Raw genomic sequence first — 23,233 nt, 5'->3', positions numbered from 1 at the left:
GTTTATGGCATTGCAGAAATGTGATTTGGGGAAAAATATGATGAATTGTCTTGAAAATCAAAATGCAAAAATTGCAGTGGTCAAAATAAGCTTCAGTATCTTTATATTATATGTAATTTAAAGGCACAATATGTAATTTTCGCCGCTAGAGGGCGCGTATTCAAAATAAACACGAGGCCAGTGGCAGAAAAAAAAAAAAATTCCCCTTTTTTTTTTTTTTTTTTTTTTTTTTTTTTTTTTCTTCTCTTCTTCTTCTTCTTCTACACACACAGCAGCTGTGTGAGTTTTCTTCAGGGCAGGCCACTCGATCAGTGTGAGTTTGTTTCCGGCTGTGGCTCTTATGTGTAATACGCTCAGCTGCAGTCAAGTTGAGCAGCTCATGTCTGCTGGAAACGACGAGTTTGGATTTACACACATTTCTGACCCACTTCATTTGAGTCTGTTGGGTTCTAACAAGAGAATAACGTGTATTTGGTGATGTAAATAAACTATTTTTGTGAAGCATCGTTTCTGGCAGAAGAAAAGTGTCTGGATGAAGAAGAGAGAGTTTATCAGCCATTAAACTGCAGGTTTCTGTAATGACTGGTTAATGTGTGTACAATGGAGACGAAGGTAAGGACTTATTTGTCGTATTTTTGGTTAAACGTTGTGTCTGATCTGTTTGTAATTTCTTTGCAGTGAGATCACACTGGGTTTGAACTGGCAAAGTATTCCCAAACACACGCCGATATATTTGCTCTTAAGTGTTTATAGCCGTCACATGCATCATAACCGACCTGTTTAACACTCCGAAATGGGTCTAATATGTCTCTTCTGTGTTATTTTAACTATGTTTAAGGCTTTTTAGTGAACGTAGGAAAATATGGATCATTAAGGGTCTTGTGACATTTTAGTGAGGGCATGACGTCATCTGCAATGCATACTGGGATATGTAGTAAAAATTTAAATGAATCATTCACCAAGTTTAGTTAATCATAGAACCAACACACGAACTAATTACCCGCGTAAGTGAGAGCTTAGGTCTCTTAATGTAAATTCTCCTTGGGATAATATGTTAAGTCTTATGGGACCCTTTAATGAGAGTCTGTCACATATCCATTTAGGTATACATATACTCAGATATTGCATAAAACGGATCATATTCCTGGTCAGTTATTGTACTTTTGATGCCTCAAAAGTGAAATAGGTTTGTGGTAATTTCAGCATTTCTTTTGTATATGTTTACCTATAAATGACCTCAAATAAATTTGCTTTCAATTACTTTTATGTCTGTATAAATACTATGCCTTAACCTTAAAAACAAACTCACTTTAACTGTCACATGCCTAATGACCATTATTTAAAAGACTACTCATTTCTGTAATTTTACATTCATTTGTTTATCATTAACAGGGCTAAACCGAAAATTCTATTTTTTCTGTCTGTAAAAGTACTATAAAATACCTTTAAAAACAATAGTATTTGTGTTCTCAAAGTGTGATTGTTATTTTAATTGTAAAACAATTTTTCCTGTTTATCTATGTGAAGCGGCTTTGACATAATCTGTATATGCAAGCACTAAACAAATAAAGGTGACTTGACTTGATTTAAAATTGCAATTGATCTTTATTTTTAAATTAGTAAACACTTTCAGTTTTAATATAGTCACCCTGCTTTAGACTTTAATTTAGTCCTGCTCCCTTGACTGTCTATATGAGGATGTTTGTAATGATGGAGGGTTTCATGAGCCCACTCCTGCTGCAAGACTGATTCACCAGCCCTGCCATTATGAAATTTTCTGTTATTTGATCGCTGTTCCTCATCTTATATCCTCCTTTTGTCTTGCATATCATAATTTGTATTTCATCATCACTTCGTTTTGTTTCTCTGGAAGACTTGTGTAAATGGTAATGCACATTTATGACATCAGACGGTTTTGTGGTGTATCCATCACTGTTTTTAAATTGCTGTATTTCATTTGGAGTTAATTCTCTCACACACAGACTTTCTATGTCTGAGCATCAAGGAGTCATGGCTTGTGAATTCCTACATAGAAAGAGCCTGTCTCACTGTTCATACAGACCTCACTGTTTGCCATTTCGATAGCTTCAGGATGTGTGTGTGTTTCTGTGTTCCCTCTATGTGTGTTAGAATAACGGGAGCTTTGTGGAAGGTGTTTTTTTTTTCTCAATGTACTGTGCAATTGAATCATGCTTTGTGACCATTTGCATGTTTTTCATCACAAAAATGTGCTCCGTATAGTTCCATTATAACTTAATTTTTTTATTTATATATATATATATATATTTCCATGTTTTCTACAAAACAAAACCGGAAATCGAGGGTGTATGACGTCATTGGCAGGCGACACAATGACACTATAGACACGGTCCGTGTCACTAGTTAAAAGCGCTTATTTCTCTGGATTTAAACTTTCTTCGAAACATTTGGGATAATGTAAGTACACAAGTCAGCAAAATATATAACACTGTTCTAGTGGTTTTTGGATATTTAAAAAAAAAAATCTTACATATTGTGCCTTTAATGTTTTTATGATTTTGTGCTAAAAAATAACCCAGAGACTTCAACAGTTGTGTGATTCACTAATTTGCAATGGTGACATTTGTTCATGAGAAAAGACATTAATTCATTGATTATAAACATGTAAAAGAAAAAAAGAAAATCCCTGAAATGGTGTTAGGTAAATGATAAATAGGTTAATGCTGAGGTCATGTGAATTTTATTTAATGGTGTCCAAAAAAAAAAAAACAGTCAAACAAGTGTAGCTGGTTCTGTTCTATTAATAATTAATGATTGCCTGACACATTTGGTGTCTTTCTATGCATGTGCTTTATTTAAAAGAACACTCCACTATTTTTGAAAATAGGCTCATTTTCCAACTCCCCTGGAGTTAAAAAGTTGATTTTTACCAACTCCCCTGGAGTTAAAAAGTTGAGTTTTACCATTTTTGAATCCATTCAGCCGATCTCCGGGTCTGGCGGTAGCACTTTTAGCTGTAGCTTAGCATAGATCATTGAATCTGATTAGACCGTTAGCATCTCGCTCAAAAATAACCAAAGAGTTTCTATATTTTTCCTATTTAAAACTTGACTCTTCTGTAGTTACATCGTCTACTAAGACCGACGGAAAATAATCAAGGAACTTTGCTGCCGTACCATGCGTAATATCATTGCGCCTGCTGCACCCATGGTACGGCAGCAAAGTTCCTTGATTATTACGCCGGAATGAGAGCATAGTTCCTAGCCATATCGGCCTAAAAAAAAAGGCAAATTTTCATTTTCCGTCGGTCTTAGTACATGATGTAACTACAAGAGTCAAATTTTAAATAGGAAAAATATAGAAACTCTTTGGTCATTTTTGAGCGAGATGCTAACGGTCTAATCAGATTCAATGATCTATGCTAAGCTACAGCTAAAAGTGCTACCGCCAGACCTGGAGATCGGCTGAATGGATTCGAAAACGGTAAAACTCAACTGTTTAACTCTAGGGGAGTTGGAAAATGAGCCTATTTTCAAAAATAGTGGAGTGGTCCTTTAAGCATGTTTGTTCTCCCCACAGGCACAGGTTTTATATGATTTCACAGCAGAGCCTGGAAATAATGAGTTGTCGGTTCGAGAGGGTGAGACAATCACAATAACCAATCAGGTGAGTTTATTTTACTTTCATAATGTTTTATAACACCCGACTCTCCATGTCTGCTCCGAGTTGTTGCATGTGTGTGGATGGATCAAAACCTTCTTTGTAAATGTGATCCATTCTTTTCTGTTCCCAGAACATTGGTGGAGGATGGATCGAGGCAAAGAACTCCAGAGGAGAAGTCGGATTGGTACCAGAGGACTATATAGAGGTATGGAGTGGTTACCAAAAATGGCTTTTACTGGCACAGAAGACTGGAGTAATTCAGCTTTGCATCACAGGAATAAATTACATTTTAAAATATATTCATATAGAAAAGTTATCTTAAATAGTAATAATTCACAATATTGCTGCTTTTGCTGTATTTTTTGATCAAATAAATGCAGCCTTTTTGAGCATAATAGACTTCTTTCAAAAAATAAATCTTACTGACGGTAATGGCTATAACAAGATTTACAACATACATATACAAACTCAGAAATATTTAAAACAGAAAATGTGCATACTGAAGTTCAGATAATATCTGTTTATCAACTAATAATTCAAAACATTAGCTGATTAATTACCTGGGTGTCTTTCACTATGATAAAGTATATAATACAGTTTTATTATGATTGTGTTGTAATACACATCTGGCAGTGTTTTGAAACCAAAAGGACAGAGAAACTATCGCTGCTGGAATGTGGCCTGTTCGATCAACAGGAAGTGTTTTCTTTTCCTGTGGCCAGCCAGATTTGAAGTGTGTTAGTGTTGTGTTCATTTTCAGGCTTAATGTACGGCTGAATGAATGTGCTCGCTTTATTTCATAATACTTGGTATGGAAAAATAGGATTTTCCTTGCTCTTTTAAAAATACAAGAGTTACACCAGTATTGTTTATGGACAGTTAAGCCAAAAAGCATTCAGAAATCTGAACGTCCAGTTGTTTATCAATAAATGTGCAGCAGTATCTTTGTGTTAAAGTGCATCATACTGTGTAGCTGAACATGATCACATTATACAGCCATCCTGAGGCAGTCGTGCACATGGAGACCTGGTAAACAGTTTACTCTCTGTATAAATAGTCTGTGGAGTGATTCCGCCTGCTGCTGGTCACAGATATACATTTCAGTTTCCCTCCTGACCCGAACTCACAGCTGCACTATCGTACAAACACACGTGCTTCCTTCATTTCTCTGTTCTCAGAGCCAAACAAATGACCACATGTTCACATTTCTCCAAATTCACATTCTTTGCGCACCCAAAGCTGTTTTTGTTGCGATGTTTAATGCTTGGATTTTGATGTTTTTCTTTTTTTTTAAATGGAAGTAAAAGCCATTTCTTAATTGTTTATGAATAAAAAGTAGGAAAAATAACTGAAAATAGGCCTTCGACTTGTCCAGACATTCATATAAAGTCATCTGGGGGCAATATTTTGTCAAATGAGTGCCTCAAAGTGAGCAAAATATCACACCATACTAAACTAAAACTTTAATCTCACATTTCGAGTTGACAGAAAGTCAATCAAGGCTTAAGTTTTTTGAAGACCAAAATGCATTGGCCTTTTAATGGATATATTTAATCCTCAGCCTCAGCACCAAATGTGTCTGGAAATGTCACTTTTCTTCACCTTCAGCAAGAGGAGGCTTTCAACTATTTGGACTTGAACAAGTTTGCCTATGCGTCTACCAATTTATATGATACCAGCAGCCATAATGCATGAGATATCATATTCCCAGATGTCAAGCAAATTTTAGGGGTCATAAGATATATAAAAATAAATAATTATTTTATAGTAAAGATGATAATTTAAGAAAGGAAACATTATTGTATTATACTAAAAACTATTATTATATGCTTATTATTATATGCTGTAAAATCTAAAATGTTTTACAAAACGTACATTTAGTCTCAAATAACACAAAGATCTGAGTTAGTGTACCAACACGCTTCTTTAATTCTGATTTGAAAAGGACTGACCCTTGTGAATTTGTCTCTTCATGTTCTTGTAGATTAAACAGGCTCAACCTTTTACCTCTGGAGGAAATGCAGCATCCCTCGATCTCTCGCTCTTCGACAGCCACATACCGGCCCCGGCCAGCACCGCACAGGTAAGCCATCGTGATTAAGATGTGTAAATTTCACATGGGAATCGTTCAGTCTGTTGACTAATGCGGCACATAAACCGATCGCTTTTATTTATCATGTCTGTTTAACCTGCTTTTCTGTTCATTCTCTGTGTAACGCTCCTTCTCAGTGCTTTTCTCCCACTGTTTAACTTCCGGAGAGGAAGTGAGCAGGAAGGGAGATTCCAGTTCCGAAGCATAAAACGTCTTACTCAGAATGTAAAAATGTGTGTGCAAGCAAATTCTAAGACTGAGAATAAAACATCCTGTGTCGCTTATTCAGAGGATCAGCGAGGGGCCAAATGTGAAGGATGATGATTTTTAATTAACATACAGGATGAAGTGGTGGGATTCTCCCATATGGTAGTGAGGTACTGTGGGTTTGGCCTCCAGTGCTGAGACTGAAGTTTTCTTTGAGTGGGCTGCTTTGTTTTTTGGAGAAACCATGATTTGAAGGGTTCAGATGCAAAAGCCTCTAAGTGCCGTTTGAAATTTGCCTATGTTTATGATTGGTTATTTCACTTAAATGGCAATGAAAAGAACATATTCATTGCTGTTAAAATTAAATGACTGAACCTACACATAGGAGCCTGATTAATATGCTCATTTTAGAAGAAAATTTCAAACGGAATTTAGAGGCTTTTGCATCTGAACTCTTCATTTGTTTCCAGTGGCCCTGCCATTGGCTTTAGTTTTGAATAGATTTTAGCAGTATTAAAGACAACATGAAACCACTTTCATTTGACTTCCATTAAGTGACACATTACAGAACATTCAGCAGGAGCTAATATTAGGGTGAAACATATTATAATTAGTGGTGTCAAAATTAGCGCGTTAATGCAGGCGATTAATTTTATCAGTTTAACGCGTTAAATATATTTAACCAATTAACGCAGGGGCGGGGCTAGGGTTGGCCACCCCACTCACAACTGCTGCTTCTGTCACTTTTTCTCTTGACAAGAAGTGCATTTACTCAGTCGCAGAACGACTGAGAACGGGAGATGTTTCAGACGCGCGCTCCACTTCACTTCAGCACCAGGCGCGAGTCAAGCGAGCGCGGAAACGGTACTGTGCTTGCAGCGCATGCTCTTCAATTGCATGCGCAAAAGGCACCGGCGCACGATGTAGCCTGTATCCTTTCATATCAAAGCGCAAAATAAACTACGTGCATGCAATGTCGTGGTCAGTTAAGTCATAAAGTTGCCAAAAAGGCGATTAAAGCTGCCTTAAAACCGTGCATGCATGTAATATATTTTATATGAGTCACATTTAAGATGTCTCTGAAATGGTTTTCAAAACCGTCCCGGAGCAGCCTAGCACTGTCTCCCTCATTTAACACACCCGATTGAACTCGTCAGCTCATTAATAGAGACTTTAAGACCTGAAGTGGGTTAGAAAAGGTAAAAAGAGTTGAGAGAAAATATGATGCGTGTCAGATCCGCATCTATATTTAATTTAGAATTTAGTGTTTGATAACTTCAATTTCTGTATATTTCTGCTGAAGGGCACAGGTAAATATGACATTTATTATAATGGGTTTATGTGAAGATTGTTTTAAGTTCACTTAAATTAGAAGTTATTTTTTAAAGTCTCATAAATGTTAAAATTGATAGCTCTCAATTATACTGTAATGTTGAATGACTATAGTCAATGGTTAAATATGGGGGGGGGGCAATTTTATAGAGAAATCAGTATTGGTATAATTGATACTGGCCTTCAGTCATAAAAAAAGATGCCATTAAACAACTATAAAAAAAAATCTTGTCTTTATGTTGTTTGTGGATTAATTTGAAGATTGAATGTGAAATTCTTGTAATATAAAAGTATATTTAAAAACTTTAATGTTAGGCGGGATTAATCACGATTAATTTCAGAAAAATGTGCGATTAATTAGTTACATTTTTTTAATCGATTGACAGCACTAATTATAATGTTGGAATACTCAGGACATGTTGTTGGGCTGGACAATTAATCGAAAAGTAATCGAAACAGAAATTCAGAACCTCTAACCGACGTGATTTTCCCACGTCGGTTATATCAGTTTTTCAATCCTTTCCCCAGGGTTGCCAGGTCCAAGCCCGATTGCTATTCAAAACTAGCCCAATCATGTTTTTTCTCTGAGTTTCCCTCTTCGTCGGGTGTCCCCTCCATCAAAATCACCCTAAGGGCGAGTGCTTTAATTAAAAAAACAGACTAAAAAAACAACCTGCGGCAGCAACCTGAAGCAACATAAACCTTGAACGCCGAGTCATCTGAGCAACCAGAGCAGTGTAAAAATATGCTTTTTAAATTTTTTTAAATGTGAAAATATCCTTTTTACGTTCAAACTGAAATGTGGGTTTTTTTTTTTATAAGACAGTTTAATTTCAAGAAATGTGTGCTTCAGTTGTTCGAAATATTCAATCAATAACCATAAATAGTTTGTTTCCTTCAATTATTTTAAAATCACAAAGATAAGAAATGCACTTTCATTAGAAAAAATATCCCACCTTTAATAGTTGAGCATATTTACAGTACAAACCTTGTCAATGAACTATGAGGGCAAATTAATAAATAAAATATTCGTTCATTAATTGTGCGCAAGGTAAAATGTTCAGTTAATAGAGATTTTGATTTTAGGCCATATTGTCCAGCCCTAACATGTTGTTAAGTTGTTAACTAAAAGAAATTATGAAATTATTTTAATTATGAATCATGCTTATAAGAAACAATTACATTTATTAAGACCATAAATAGGATCAATGTTGAGTTCATGTTGTCTTCAAGTTCATCAGAACTGATCATGTAAAACCATCCCTGATGACAAGCAGTTGTTTATGGTGTCATCTCAAAGCCTGAAGCTGATTGGCTAGTCAAGGGACAGACTTCAACCTAGTCGCTGTAGTCTGCATGTGCTTGATGAATCACTGATAACAGATGTGAAACTAGCAGCAATACTAGATATTTATGAGTCATTGTAAAATGTGTGGCACAGTTAACCACAGACATCCCTGTAGGCACAAATATTAGTCAGCTCTCTCTAGAATTTTTTTATTAGTGGATCATCAAGTAGTGATATATAATATATTGCTGCAATTCAGATTTGCATGGACAAAACAGCTGAAAATCCACATTAAAGCTTGTCCTGGCAAAGAACTACCCATTTAGGTTGAAAGAGATGGGGGGGGTGACATGTAAACCGTTCCACCATAAATAGTTTTGTTTCTGTGCACTCCAAAAATAATTAGCCCTAAATTATGTTTTGAATTTGGATTATACTGTTTTAACATAAACTAATACATTTAATATGATGTATATTTAATCACACAGAAAGAAAACAGACAAGAAACAGTCTGCACCTAAAAAAAAAAGATTGACAGTTTATTATCAACAATTTCCATTTTTTATTTTAGTAAAATAATCATATTTTTAAAATGCATTTATGCTTAAATATTGTGAAAACAATTAAATTTATTTAGTTGAAAGTGTGAACATGGTTAAAATATGGCTAGCTATGGAACAAGCATTATACTGTTGGTTAAAATTAATTCATTTGATTAATTGGCCCGGCGGATCCGACGAATGAGCGGCAACCACATGTGATGGACATGTGGTTGGATTCCGCTTCGTCCACGGTGAAAGTTATTGTATTTCCTCAGCGACCAGCACGGATCAGCTCCAGGCATGACGAAGCGGATATCGTCCTCTTTTGGAAGACCAAACAAAGTAGTTTCGCTTTCACAACGAAGCACACAGCGTCTTCATGACATGGCGGCAGCGGCAACAATACTACAGTGAGAATAAAAGTTACGCCTTCTTTCTTTGCATGAACATTTGGGCGGCGTTATGCAAATCTTCCCACATAGTGATGTAGATATGTGGGGGCGTGTTAGAACGAGCCATTTTAGGTAGGTGTGGCTGACTCTGAACTTTTATAAAGAATATCTCTTTGGATTTGAGACTTTAGTCTTTGCAACTTTACAGATCTTCTTTATGCACCAAGAGCTTGTAACACTCCAAAGAGAAAGGAAAAATTGAAATCGCATCATATGACCCCTTTAAGACTGCTAAGTAATTGCTCAAGTTTCTTTTGATGATACAAGCATTTTTCTGAAATGCATCAGAAATGAAGTAGACACTGATGGTGAAGTTGCATGACTGTGTATTAGCACAGCTGCTTTAAAACTATTTGTTTGATGAATAATGTTTTGTGCTAGTTTTCGAACTGTGTGTATTGTAAACCCTTGCAGGTCTCAGCTGGGCCTCCGCTATTTAAAAAAATCAGTGGTTTGATGAAGAAGATCTGGTCTTTAGGGTCATGTCAGGGTAACCCTTCCCTTTCAGCGCTTTATGATGATGTCACGTCTTTCCCCTAAGGTGGCTGTAGCTCAGCCGGAAACCCCAGTCACCCCGGTTACCCCAGGATTTTCCTCCACCTCCCCTAATGAGGTACCCTAAATGCATTTGGCATGACGGACGCCACGCATGCTCGATTCTGGAGCCCTCACTAACAAGACCAAAAGCTAAACACCCTGTTCTCGGGGTCTGAATGCTTTCAGATTGAATCAGACCCCACTGATCACACCAGACAACTACAAATCACACATCGATCAAACTGATCAGCACTGTTTCAGCGAAATGGCTACATCACTGTCTGTCTGCCAGCTTTTAAAACATAAATGCGATGATTCAATCATCTACTGGATAGCCCCTTCTGATTTAGGTTGCAGAATTGGCTTTTTTTGTTACAGAAATATTTGTCATTCTTTTCTATTTATGTCACAGTTTTGTTTTTCATGTGTTTATTGTTGAACTGAAAGCTGGTCTGGTATTAAGATTTTTAAATTCAGACTGCGTTTTTAGCTACCTGCAAACTGATGAACTGAGAAAAAGCAGAAATGTTTAAAACATTTTCTAAAGAAAAATTAGCTCTTTATTGAATTGTTAAATGTAAGTCAAATAAGTGGAGTCTGAATCTGTATCGGCCAGAAATTTCCAAAACATTGCCTTCCAATTTCCAAACACACATGAATCCACATAAACACACTTTCTAAAACCAGTCTTTCGCCCCATGGTGCTACATTCTTAATGCATGACATGCAGTTTTTGCATGAGCAAATAAGAAAGTAGGCAACCAAACAGATAGTGTTTGACTCTGATGCATGTCTTTTGTCAACTGCAGTAAAATAACAGAATAATACTTGCCGCTATCATTTAACATGCATCTGCTAGAAATTACATGCCGTGCTCGGAGCAATAGGTCAAAGTTTTTCAGGTGTGATATTGATAATGACTAGATGATAACATGAATGAGGCTTGGATGATGGGTGTATTGTGGTGGCCAGATGATGATCCGGAAACACAGAGCTTATGGTTTGTGTCTCTGTGGCTCTGGGCTTTTGTGTCATCAAGGCTAGAGGTCCATTGAGAGTCAATTGTTCAGTGTTGACAAGCTGAAGCATGCATCAGGAAGGTAAACATCTCTTTCCTTTCAACATGTCCATCTATATAGGTATATTCCCATTTCATGGGCTTTCTTTAGAAGTCCTTGAATCGGTTGACATCTGAAAATAGCTGCTTAAATGGAGTCTTTAACGATAATATAATAACAACCAAAGGTTATTATTAGAGTGCTTGTCGGATGTGAGTGGGCTTTTTGTATCAGTTTTTTGAGAGTTTCACAGTTAAAAGACCTTTTCGCTGGTCGCCAGGAAACGTTCAAAATCACATCTGTGTACTTGTGTTATAGAAGATTGAGCGTGTGTAATCATAATACATTCAATCTACAGGACAAAAGAACACGCGACTGACCTCAACCAGCTGAACATGAATTAAATGATCTTAAATTATGTTCAAGACAGACTTATGCAATGCTGTGGAGAAGGTTTTAGGACTCAAGTGTGTTTTGAGCCTTTTAAAATGATATCAAATGCATTGCTTGGTCTCAGACCACTAGTGAAATGCTCCTTTTTAATGCTTTTTGTTTCTTACCAATTGTAAAATTGTTGTTCTTTTTCCTTCTTTCAGACAAGTAATGGTAATGACCCATGGGCAGTGTTTGACAGTAATGCGTCTGGGGGTTTTTCTAATAACTGGGCAGCTCAGCCAGAGGGCACAGAGACCGGGGAAACCAGCAGCAGTGCATGGCATTCTGGAGGACACGGGCATCCGCAGGCCTACCAGGGTCCAGGTAACAACTCAAATAAACCCATGTTGGATTATTCAGACTAGACCAGTGGTTCTCAAACTTCTTGCCTTCAAAGGCATGCCGTTGTCCACAACAAAACTGTCCCTGGTTTTTTTTTTTTGTATGTGTTTTAATCTGTAGGACCTCATAGTTTTTGTACATTGAATTAAAATTAAAATAATTAAATTTCAGAAGCTCAACATAAGCTCTAACAATGTATATTAATTATATAAATGCCCATGGTGTTTAAAGATTTTATTAATTTTCCATATCTAAAATCACACTTTTAAAATAAGGCCTCATATATCCAAGACTTTGAATCCTGTTTCTTCAAAGGGAAAAAAAAAACAGTTGTTGAGGGGATGAAATAAAATAAGAAATATTTTATTTTAGTTGTAAATTTTTGTACTTTTTTTGGCCTAATGATTCATTATCAAACAAGTCTGAATCAATTTGATTTTTAAAAGTCCTTATTCAGTAATTGCCAATGAATAGAGAGGTCTTAGAAAAATGCATTGGTCAAAAAGTGTGGGAACCCTGGATGTTATATAGTGTAAGTAATATTTTGCAGTAATTTCATTGTTAAATGTCTTTCAATGCAATTTGTCTTGTTCCTTTGTCTTAAATGGAAAACTGAACACCACAGCCACAAGGCAAAAATACTTATCATAATGTTTATTCCTCACTAGGAGCTATTACATTCCTATTTTAAGAGTTTCGGTCCAGCATATTTAGAAAACAAGAAGCCTCTGCAGTTTGTGAGGAGCCAAAGTGCTGCTTATTGTTACATGGATGTTCTTGGCAAATGTTTTATTACCAAAACAAATTACAAGAGAGTAAGAATGCATTCATAGTGGAAAACTAGCATACTGTGCAGTATATTTCCTAGTATTTTTTCCTAGTTGCACAGATGAACTTTTTTTTTTTTTTTTAACTCTTGGCAGTCAGATCTTATAAAAGGCATGTAAGATGCAGCTGATATTACTTTCATTAGTGACACCAAAAATTTAAAGGCAGGTGGAATTCGTAGTATTTTGTATACATTGTTGTATATGAAAGTATGAAAAAATATGAAAGTTGTTTTACGAGAAGTTGTGGAATATGTGGGCGTTGTTCAGTGATCTCATTTGTTACTTTGAGTCATGTGTTAGACTAAAGTGCGCCAGCAATGATGTCATCTTTGGAAGATCGTCAGTTTTGGTTTGTTTTGGAGTCATAAGGAGCTGAAATTCACCATTTCCATGTGCGGAAAAAAAAACAGCTTCTGCAAATCTGTGTCCTATAAAGACAAGCAGAGCATGTGGATTTGTTTTAGAGATGTTTTCCCCTGAAACCAAATTTATTCCCACAAGCAAGATGACTCTTTCACTTACTCAGTTACTCAACTAATAATGTTCTGGGAATTAAATATAGTTAGATTTTTCCACTGAGTGCTTGTGCAATCAGTTTAACAGTTTGAAATGGAAGTGCATAATGCACATGAGAGAATGTGTAGAGGTGATATTTATTGGCAAAAAGAAACTTATCGTAACAAACAATCTTTTCCTTTTCTCTGAAGACATTTACCCCTACCCATGTCTTATTGATCTCTCAGGTAAACCATGATGTTCATGTGAGGGTTTGGTTTTAATAACAAGCTGCATGAGCTCAACAGGTACCAGAAACTCACAAGAATGTGTGTGAGAGTGTTTTGTAGGGATTTTCTTGCTGTGAATTTTGTTGTTTATGTAACACAGCCTCAGTTTATGAGCATTTCTTCTAGTGCGGGGGCTTTTATGTCCCAGGGGTTTTATTAAAACTAACATATTTAAGTGTGTGTGTGTGTGTGTGTCTGTGTTTTTTTATTTTTTGTTAAATGGTCATATAAAAATGACTTTTTAGCATTCCTTCATTTATTTTTAATACTTTTTAAATATATTTGTATATATATATTATTGTTTCACCCAGACTTTCAAGATTGTAATAGTTGCAATTTGTGCAAAAAAAAAAAAAGCATTTCTTCTAGTGCGGGGGCTTTTATGTCCCAGGGGTTTTATTAAAACTAACATATTTAAGTGTGTGTGTGTGTGTGTGTGTGTCTGTGTTTTTTTATTTTTTGTTAAATGGTCATATAAAAATTACTTTTTAGCATTCCTTCATTTATTTTTAATACTTTTTAAATATATTTGTATATATATATATTATTGTTTCACCCAGACTTTCAAGATTGTAATAGTTGCAATTTGTGCAACAAAAAAAAAATCAGTTTTTGCACAAATTACAACTGTTATAACCTAAGATTCATCAGAGATTAGTTAGCATGGCTGATTTGTCCTGAGTGTGTTTGGATAACTAACACCTGGTTCTTACCATGGTTTTTATTTTGAAGTATGTTTGAAGTGTGTGTAATGACTGTTTATAGGTGCAGAAGACGATGAGTGGGACGAGGAGTGGGATGACGTGAAGACATCGGGTGGCTATGCTGAATCTGAGGCTGGAGAGGGCGGGGCTATAAACAGAGGCGGAGCTCATGGTTCATCCATGAAAATTGCCCTCAACAAGTAAGTCAGATCACACCACACAGATTGGAAACACATCCAAGAGTTAAGTAATAATACACTTAATAAAAACGTAATCCAGTTCATGTGCTTACATGTGTGCTTTCTGGATTCCAATAATGGAATATATTAAAGGGGGTCTAATGCTATTTCATGCATTCAGAGTGTAAAGTACAGTCCTTCCGGGTTTGCATACGTTTCGGAATGTTTTTTTCAAGCATGGACCTTCATGACGCCATGAAGGGTGGAATTCCTTGTATGGGAACTTCTCCCGGAAGAGCGCGCGCACACACGTCAACCAGAGCGAGAGCAAGAGCAAGCCCATCAACATTGTCGGCAGCGCTGCACAGGACTTGCTCGAGAAGAATGTCTCTAACAAAGTGTGTTTTTGGTTGTAAGGGAATGATAACCTTGTTTAGCTTCCCAAATAACCCAACGTTACATGAACAGTGGATGCAGTTTGTTTTACCCGGACAGCAATGGAGATTCGCAAGTGTGTTAGTTTGTTTCCGTCATTCGGCCCATGGCACGCCTGTTTTCGGAGAGAATCATAAAGCTAAATCTTTCTTTTCAAAATATGATAAAACTACTCTTTGTAGATATGAAGGATGCAATACTACTCTGTAGGTACTCAAGATTAACATGAGATTGAGTGAAACTGTGTGTTAGGTCCCCTTTAATTTTATTATTTTTTATTATTTGATTATGTCCATTGTAAAAAGCATCTTCTCTTTGCAGATTCCCTGGCTTCACCAAATCAGGTCCTGAGCTGTACCTGCTGTCCAAACAGCCTGCCAAAGGAACCAGGTTGCCTGTTTACGTAAGCCACTCTTTAAAAAGGTCTTAAAATCTCAATTTGCCTTTCCACAAATTAAGGCCTTTAAAAAGGTCTTAAATCAGAGCAGAGAGTCTGAAATTCATAGTCATGGCATTAAATGTTGCATGCACTGCAAAAAATGAATATCTTTCGCAGTCATTTCCAATGCAAATATCTACACATCCTTAAAATACATTTACTTGAAATGCAAAAAAAATAAATAAATAGTTGAAGACTTGTTTTCTGAGAAACTGAACACAATTAAGTGAGTTGATGCTTAGGAACAAACATCTGTCAATGAGGAATAATAGTGTGATTTCTGGTTTAAGCTGATATTTCTTAGTACATTGGCAGATATTTGTTCTCACTTCATTTTGATCGAGTTTTTCATAAAACAAGACGGCTTATGTAATGTATCTGTTGTATCGAGACTTTTCCACATACTAGAATGATATTCATGGCTCCATAAAGGGTTTTAATTGCTATATCATTTTATATGATGCGAGTGCGTATATATACTGTATTTCAGGGGGGAGAGGCTGGCCCAGTGTGGGCATATCCAGACTATCAGCTGGACTGTGTTGTCGCTGACCCTAAAAAGGGCACCAAAATGTACGGCCTCAAGAGTTACATTGAGTACCAAGTCACACCCACCGTAAGTACAGAAACCATCATGTCCACATATACATCTCCATGTTAGTGATTCCAGTTGATGTTGTTTCATGTGATCCAATGTTTCTGCAGACCACAAACAAGCCTGTCAATCACAGATACAAGCACTTCGATTGGTTGTATGAAAGGCTTTTGGATAAATATGGTTCAGCGATTCCAATCCCCTGCCTGCCTGATAAACAGGTGACAGGTGAGCCCTTTTTATTACATACTGTTTCGTGTAAAGAAGTTTAAAATGGAAATTCATTAATACCCCCCTTTTAGGTCGATTTGAGGAGGAATTTATAAAAATGCGCATGGAGAGGCTTCAAGGTTGGATGACGCGAATGTGCCGGCATCCGGTTGTCTCCAGCAGTGAAGTCTTCCAGCTGTTTCTCTCCTACAAAGATGAGAAGGTAAATAGTGTTTTTAGCGCTAAATAAATATATAGCTGTTGATTAATCCGTTTTTCTTTGTCCCTTTTCTATCCTCCACCTAAATATTCAGCGAATTACTGCAGATTTTGAGACATGGCCTTTGTTTTTGTTACAGCATTTTATTCTAAGTCTGTATTACAGGACTGGAAAATGGGAAAGAGAAAAGCAGAAAAAGACGAGACAGTCGAAGTCATGATTTTCTCCACGATAGAGCCTGAGGGACTGCCAGACCTGGACCTGATTGAAGTGTAAGTCCTACAGCCCACCTCAGGATCACTACCCTGATGGAAAATCTAGCTGTTAATAAGTTCATCCGTGTTGTCTTGTTACCTTCAGAGAGCAGAAGTGTGAGCAGTTCAACCGTTTCACCAGGGCGATGGATGACGGTGTGAAAGACTTGCTGACAATAGGAAATGAACACTGGAAACGCTGCACAGGCCGTGAGTATGACTTATGACACTCCATAAGCCTACATGTGAATGTATTTATATAGAAAATTGTGTGCGTGTATATATTTTTGAAAGAAAATAATAATAATATATTCAGCAAGCATGGCCGTACCCAGGCTTTGAAAATTAGTGAGGTCCGGGGGTGGGGGGGATGATGGGGGTTGGTGTTAAAGAATTGTTATAATAACCCCTACAAATAATACAACTCATTATAAGACTTCTTCATGGCTAGTTTTTGCGTATTTCATTTCATTCTGTAAACTACTTGTTCTACAAATCTGTGTGCACACTAGTGTTAAATGCTACTGTGTTTGACAGCGTTGATCACGTTTATGACAGATAATATTATGATAATTTTTGCGTTTCCCTTACCGAATGTCGTATCCTGTCAGCAAAAACCTGTTCATGGGCTTTTTTGATTGCTTTCAGTTTAAGTGCCGGCGATACAGTGTTGCCAGATATTGATACTAAAGCAAACTAAAAATAAATAAAAATAAACCAAAATTATTTACAATCTTTTGCAAATAAGATAAGATAAAGATATCGCTGACTCTATAAACTACAACTTCCTTCTTTATTAACTTTCTAAAGTGTTAAATTAAGTGGAAAAGACAAGTCTAAAAACGCTTATAATAGCTGGATCTGGCACAAGCCTGCGCCCCACACTCACAGCTCTCTCAAGCCTCGTTGGTTCACTCCACCAGCGTCTCGCAGTAATCACTTTTATAACAGGGACGCTAAACATTCTTGCAAACTGTCTAAACTGAATTATACATGTCATGCAGGCATTCATATGAGGAGTTTAACAGCAAATTAGTCATTCAAATAATAAATGTTATTTTTGAACATGACTAATTTAGCGAGGTCCGGATGGCCTCATAGCTGGTTAGGGGCCTGTCAGCAAGGAAGCATTAAATGAATCAATAAAGGTTTACGTTGTTACAAAACATGTTCAATTCATTGTTGTTCTTTTGATCTTTCTACTCGACCAAATCAGCGTATTAGAATGATTTCTAAAGAATCATGTGACACTGAAGACTGGAGTAAAAATTCAGCTTTACATCACAGATATAAATTACATTTTCCAAAACATTAAAAAAGAAAATTGTAATAATATTTCTGTACTGTCTTTTAAATGTATATAATTTTGAGCAAAATGTGCCTATTTCTGATATTTTTGTACTTCAGAAACAGGGGCTCATATTTCACTGTCCAACTTTGAAAAACAAAGTTCAGCTAGAGTGCATTGTGATTTTTATATTAAAAAAAATCTCAAGCTGATTAGTCTTATTTCCTGTTTACTTTTCTCAGCCCTTCCAAAGGAATATCAACGGATTGGCAAAGCTTTCCAAAACCTGTCCTCAGTGTTCAACAGCAGTGGATATGAAGGTATCAGAAACTAAAGAAAATTCATGGTTCAAAAATTGTTCTCTTTTTACCATCTGGTCTAGTTCTGAGAAACTGTGTTGACCAGCAGTCTTTGCATTATATGTTCAGCCATTAGTATTTTTGTTATTCTTAATGTGTGGTTTGACTCAAAGGAGAGGCTACGCTCACAGATGCGCTGACGGCTGCAGGAAAGACCTATGAGGACATCGCTCAGATGGTGGCGGAGCAGGTATTAAAAAAAAACCTTAGATAAAACGTCTCAGTTCTCTCTTATATTAGGAAGTTATGTCTCGTACAGCCTCTTGCATTATAGGAGAAGTGTAACTATTTGTGCATCAAAACATCCTTATATTATAAGTTGAGTGTCAAAATGCTTTTGAAAGAAGTCTTATATGCTCATTAGGTGTGCATTTATTTGATAAAAAATGAAATATTACAATTTAAAAGAACTGTTTTCTTATTTTAAGGGGAGACACTGCAGGCAAAAGCACTGTTTTTTCATGCACCTGTCAATTTTGAGATTTTGGGCTTTTTGGGTTTTCATAGTGTTTTTTCAGACTAGTGGAAAGAAAACATCCAAAAAGACACTGTTAAGCGTTTCTTTTATTGCACTTTATCTATTTGTGTCAATAGATTTCAATTACAATACATATTTTTAAAGGCCGTTTTCTCAAAATGAGTTTTTCTCCTACACTGAGCCATAAATCTAAAATCTACATTTTATTGCTGTCTATATTCTGAAGGGATTTGTTCATATATAATTTGCTTGATTATATACAAGATTGTATTGTATACAACATTTTATTCCCCCCAAAATTTTGAAAATATATTGTTTTCTGGCTGTTCAAAGATTTTTTTGAATTATGGAGTGACAAAAAGAGATACCCAAAATTCCCTCTGTAAAAACATTTGCCTCTATTATGTAAAAAAAATAAATAAACAAGAATTTTGAAACGGACTTCATCCAGTGTTCAGATAGCGCATATTTCATTAAAGGGGTCCTATTATGCTTTTTTAATTTTAGTCAGTGTGTAGTGTGTATGTTTGGGCATTAAAAAGATCTAGAAAGTTACAAATCTCAAAGTCCACTCAAATATTGTAAAAGAGCATAATAGGACCCCTTTAAATAATGCCTAATTTGCATATTTAAACATAACATTTGACAAAACTTGCAATACAAAAAATGTTTGCAATTATCAATGTAATCAATTAACTGTGTAAGTAAGGTGATAATTAGTAGTTAATTTGAACCTATTCACCTGCAGTGTCTGGTTTTAAAAATTTAATTTACTTAAATTGAATTACAACTGATTTTCAGCCATTACTCCAGTGTTCAGTGTCACACGATCCTTCAGAAATCATTCTGTTCAAGAAACATTTCTTATCAAAACTGTAATTCACTTTCATATTTTTGTGGAAACGGCGATACATTTTTCCCCAGGATTCTCTGATGAATATAAAGTAAAAAAAAAAAAAAAAAGAACAATTTACTTAAAATAGAAACCTTTTATAACATTAGCAATGTCTTTTTTTGTCAATGATCAAAAGCATTTCTTTACAAAAAATCGTATTAATCCAAAACTTTTGAATAGTAATGCATGTAAGGTTATTATCAGAAAATAATCAGGATCAGGACCCTGAGAGCAGCTGTGTAGGTGGAAGGAAGCCATAGTTATGTGATCCACATTCATTTAGCCTTGTGTTATTTATCTTCGACCTTACCACTGAAACATACAGTGAATGAAAACTTGCTTGTTGTTTGGCCTCCAAACTGTGTCTGGTAAGTGGCTCTGTGTCACCAGTGTAGCCTTGAATATTTGTAGAGCTCTGTTAACCCTTCATGTGATCGAGCACTGAAATGGAAATTGTCTTTAAAGATATCAAAATCAAAAATGCAAAAGATAGACACTACCCGTAGCGTTTTACTGTTTACACCCTTAAATGCTGACTGTATATGATTGGATCACATCAAGTGTAAACAGAGTCAAACTGAAGTTATTTTGTTGGTTTACATTAATCTCTTTTAATTACGTTTAATTCAAATTTAAAAAAACTAAAATAGTTATGAACACTCTTTTGCTGTTGTCCAATCGGATTAGAGGACTGGAACTGAATCGCCTGTTGTTTAATGATTAATTGAGTCTAGTTGTAAGGGAATGCGTTGTTTTCCAGCCGTTAATGGCTGTTTTAGTCCAGTTGAGCTCTGATTCTTGTCTGCAAGTGATAGTGTTTCTGTGCGTCTGCATGCATATGTGTGCGAGTGACGCAAACGTTTCGTGAGCGGTTGAATGAAGTGACCCTGGGTGTGTTTGTGCACCATCTGATGTAATCATTCAGTTTTGTCTGTCTTTCTATCTCTAGCCAAAGAAAGACCTTCACTTCCTCATGGAAACTAACAATGAGTACAAAGGTCTGCTGGGATGCTTTCCTGACACTATTGGAGTTCACAAGGTAAACCAGAAAGGGTGACTACTCAGACTAGCAGTCCTTATAGACTCAAACTCTGAGCAATTGAATCGACCTCATAAGTGAACTTTTTGTGAAGTGACATGTGGTGTCACTATGGTGATACCATACTTGGAATTAGTGCTCTGCATTTATCCCATCCAGAGTGCACACACACAGCAGTGAACACACACACCGTGAACACACACCCGGAGCAGTGTGCAGCCATTTATGCTGCAGCGCCCAGGGAGCAGTTGGGGGTTCGGTGCCTTGCTCAAGGGCACCTCAGTCGTGGTATTGAAGGTGGGAGAGAGCGCTGTACATTCACTCCCCCCACCTACAATCCCTGCCGGTACGACTCTCTAACCATTAGGCCACAACTTCCCCTTAAGCAGCTCACTAGGTGTTTAAACAGAGCCGTAGTTTCAATACAAAGATTTGAAAATTGGAGAATTGATTGGCTGACTGTATTTTGAGCCCTCTTTCTTTCGCACAGGCTGCCATAGAGAAAGTGAAGGAAGCGGATAAACTAGTGGCCACCGGTAAAATCACCACCTCAGAGAAGATCACCATGTCTAAACGTGCCAGCACCATGTCATACGCTCTGCAAGGTGTGTGACCCCAAAACCACCTTTAAAATGATTACATTACTGAAGAAGTCATAATCACACTGTCGTACATTGTTAACAACATTAGAATGCTGAAACATAACTATCATTTTCAATAGACACAAACAGAGTTTAAGTACAGGGTTCCCACAGGGCTGGAAACCTGGAAATATCAGTGACTTTGGAAAAGCCATGGAATTTTTTTAGTCAATAATCATTATCTATGCAAATAATTTTTTTTAACTTGAAATCTATAAAGAGGTTTTTCTTGTACTGCTGTTACTGTATTTTATTTTGTTGTATTTTATTATACTGCACATGACTTTATAAAATAAAATGACATTATACTGTATAATAATGTTTTATTACTATATATATATATATATATTTTTAGTCAATAATCATTATCTATGCAAATAATTTTTTTTAACTTGAAATCTATAAAGAGGTTTTTCTTGTACTGCTGTTACTGTATTTTATTTTGTTGTATTTTATTATACTGCACATGACTTTATAAAATAAAATGACATTATACTGTATAATAATGTTTTATATCTATATATATATATATATACAGTGCTGTTCAAAAGCTTGGGATCAGTAAGATTTTTTATGTTTTTTTTATCTCTTAAGCTCAAATAATGCTTGAAAATACAGAAAAAACAGTCAAATTGTGAAATATTATTGCAATTTCTAATATTGGTTTCGTATTTTAATATACATTAAAATATAATTTATTTCTGTATAATTCATTTTTTGTATCACAGGTTCCAAAAAATATTAAGCAGCTGTTTCCATCATTGATAATAAATCAGCATATTAGAATGATTTCTGAAAGATCATGTGACACTGAAGACTGGAGTAATGATGCTGAAAATACAGCTCTGCATCACAGGAATAAATTAGATTTTAAAGTATATTAAAATAGAAAACTGTGATTTTAAATTGCAATATTTCACAAAAATCGGGGTTTTTTTCTGTATTTTTGATCAAATAAATGCAGCCTTGAGGAGCATATGAAACTTTTTTTTTTTTTTAAAGCATTAAAGATCTTACTGATCCCAAAATTTTGAAAGGCACATAATATATATAGTAATAAAATACAGTATAATAAATCCTGCAAGATTATTTTTAAATTCTCAAATGTTTTTTAAGTTCTGTTGTAATTTGTCAATCACTTGAGAGATTAAAATTTTCTGCTTATAATAATTTAACTGAAAAAAGAAAAATCCTGTAAATTGATCAAGTGATGAATTTGACACATTCTGTCCTCTATGCAGCGGAGATGAACCACTTCCATAGCAACCGTATCTATGACTACAACAGGGTGATGCAGCAGTACCTGGAGCAGCAAGGCAAATTCTATGAGATGGTAAAATGTGGAAACAACAGTAAAAGTTCAAGAGCATTCCATAATGTTGGGAGATGTTAAAGCATTGAATTGGTTTTTATGTTTTGGCAGATTGCGGAGAAACTACGACACGCTCACAGTCAGTTCACTACTATGTAACGGCGAAGCAGCCGTCCGGAAGCTGCCTCACTCGTTCTCTCTGTTCCTCTTACGATTATGATTATTCTCGTTCTGTGTTTCTATTCATGTTATCTGTGTCATGATGTCAGTGCCATAAAAATATCCTGTTGATCTCAGGCCAAAGAAAGCATCGATCGGTGGCCAAAAGCAGCTACAGATTGTGACTAAAAATATCAGATTATATGGGGCTTTACTTATAAGTATGTAGTTGTTGATTTAGATGTTCCAGGTTCTGTTATGACCTCCATAGATTTGATTTATGATAAATATGAAAGATGCAGAGAGAGACGTAACTTTACGTACTTTTATACAAGTGATCTAAACTTATTCTGAGGCACATATGAGGCCAAGCCAAGTTTGATTGTGCCTTGTTTTGTAGAGACCCTGCAAAAAAAACATGCTTTTTATCCACTGCACTTTACTGTGGCCTTTCAGATGCGTCATCCTGTTTGTGTTTGGTCAC

The 23,233-nt window shown here is 36.0% G+C and overlaps 1 protein-coding gene across 5 annotated transcripts; it reads left to right on the top strand.

Moving 5' to 3' along the window:
* Nucleotides 1-336: 336 nt before the first annotated feature.
* LOC107678839 (sorting nexin-9-like) lies at nucleotides 337-23,233 on the top strand. 5 transcript variants are annotated; one of them, XM_016474255.1, is made up of 20 exons: nucleotides 337-612; nucleotides 3,559-3,645; nucleotides 3,773-3,847; nucleotides 5,636-5,725; nucleotides 10,097-10,168; nucleotides 11,747-11,909; nucleotides 13,465-13,500; nucleotides 14,308-14,446; nucleotides 15,182-15,263; nucleotides 15,790-15,915; nucleotides 16,005-16,122; nucleotides 16,197-16,327; nucleotides 16,490-16,596; nucleotides 16,685-16,788; nucleotides 18,109-18,186; nucleotides 18,339-18,415; nucleotides 20,548-20,637; nucleotides 21,128-21,242; nucleotides 22,520-22,611; nucleotides 22,702-23,233. In XM_016474255.1, exons 1-20 carry the CDS (start codon nucleotides 601-603, stop codon nucleotides 22,747-22,749), a joined length of 1,842 nt encoding a protein of 613 aa, XP_016329741.1. In that variant the 5' UTR covers nucleotides 337-600; the 3' UTR covers nucleotides 22,750-23,233. The 5 variants fall into 5 exon arrangements, with proteins under 5 accessions (XP_016329741.1, XP_016329739.1, XP_016329743.1 ...); XM_016474253.1 differs by having other exon boundaries at nucleotides 5,627-5,725; XM_016474257.1 differs by lacking the exon at nucleotides 10,097-10,168 and having other exon boundaries at nucleotides 5,627-5,725.

The sequence above is a fragment of the Sinocyclocheilus anshuiensis genome, unplaced genomic scaffold, assembly GCF_001515605.1.
Source record: "Sinocyclocheilus anshuiensis isolate Anshui unplaced genomic scaffold, SAMN03320099.WGS_v1.1 scaffold1049, whole genome shotgun sequence".
NCBI lineage: Eukaryota > Metazoa > Chordata > Actinopteri > Cypriniformes > Cyprinidae > Sinocyclocheilus > Sinocyclocheilus anshuiensis.
The sequence above is the reverse complement of the archived record's forward strand: the minus strand, read 5'-3'. Positions and strand labels throughout refer to the sequence as shown.

Coding starts and splice junctions, on each gene's coding strand:
- LOC107678839 (XM_016474253.1), top strand. Junction 5,726..10,096: donor CCCCGGCCAGCACCGCACAG/GTAAGCCATCGT, acceptor CTTTCCCCTAAG/GTGGCTGTAGCTCAGCCGGA. Junction 18,416..20,547: donor CTCAGATGGTGGCGGAGCAG/GTATTAAAAAAA, acceptor TTCTATCTCTAG/CCAAAGAAAGACCTTCACTT.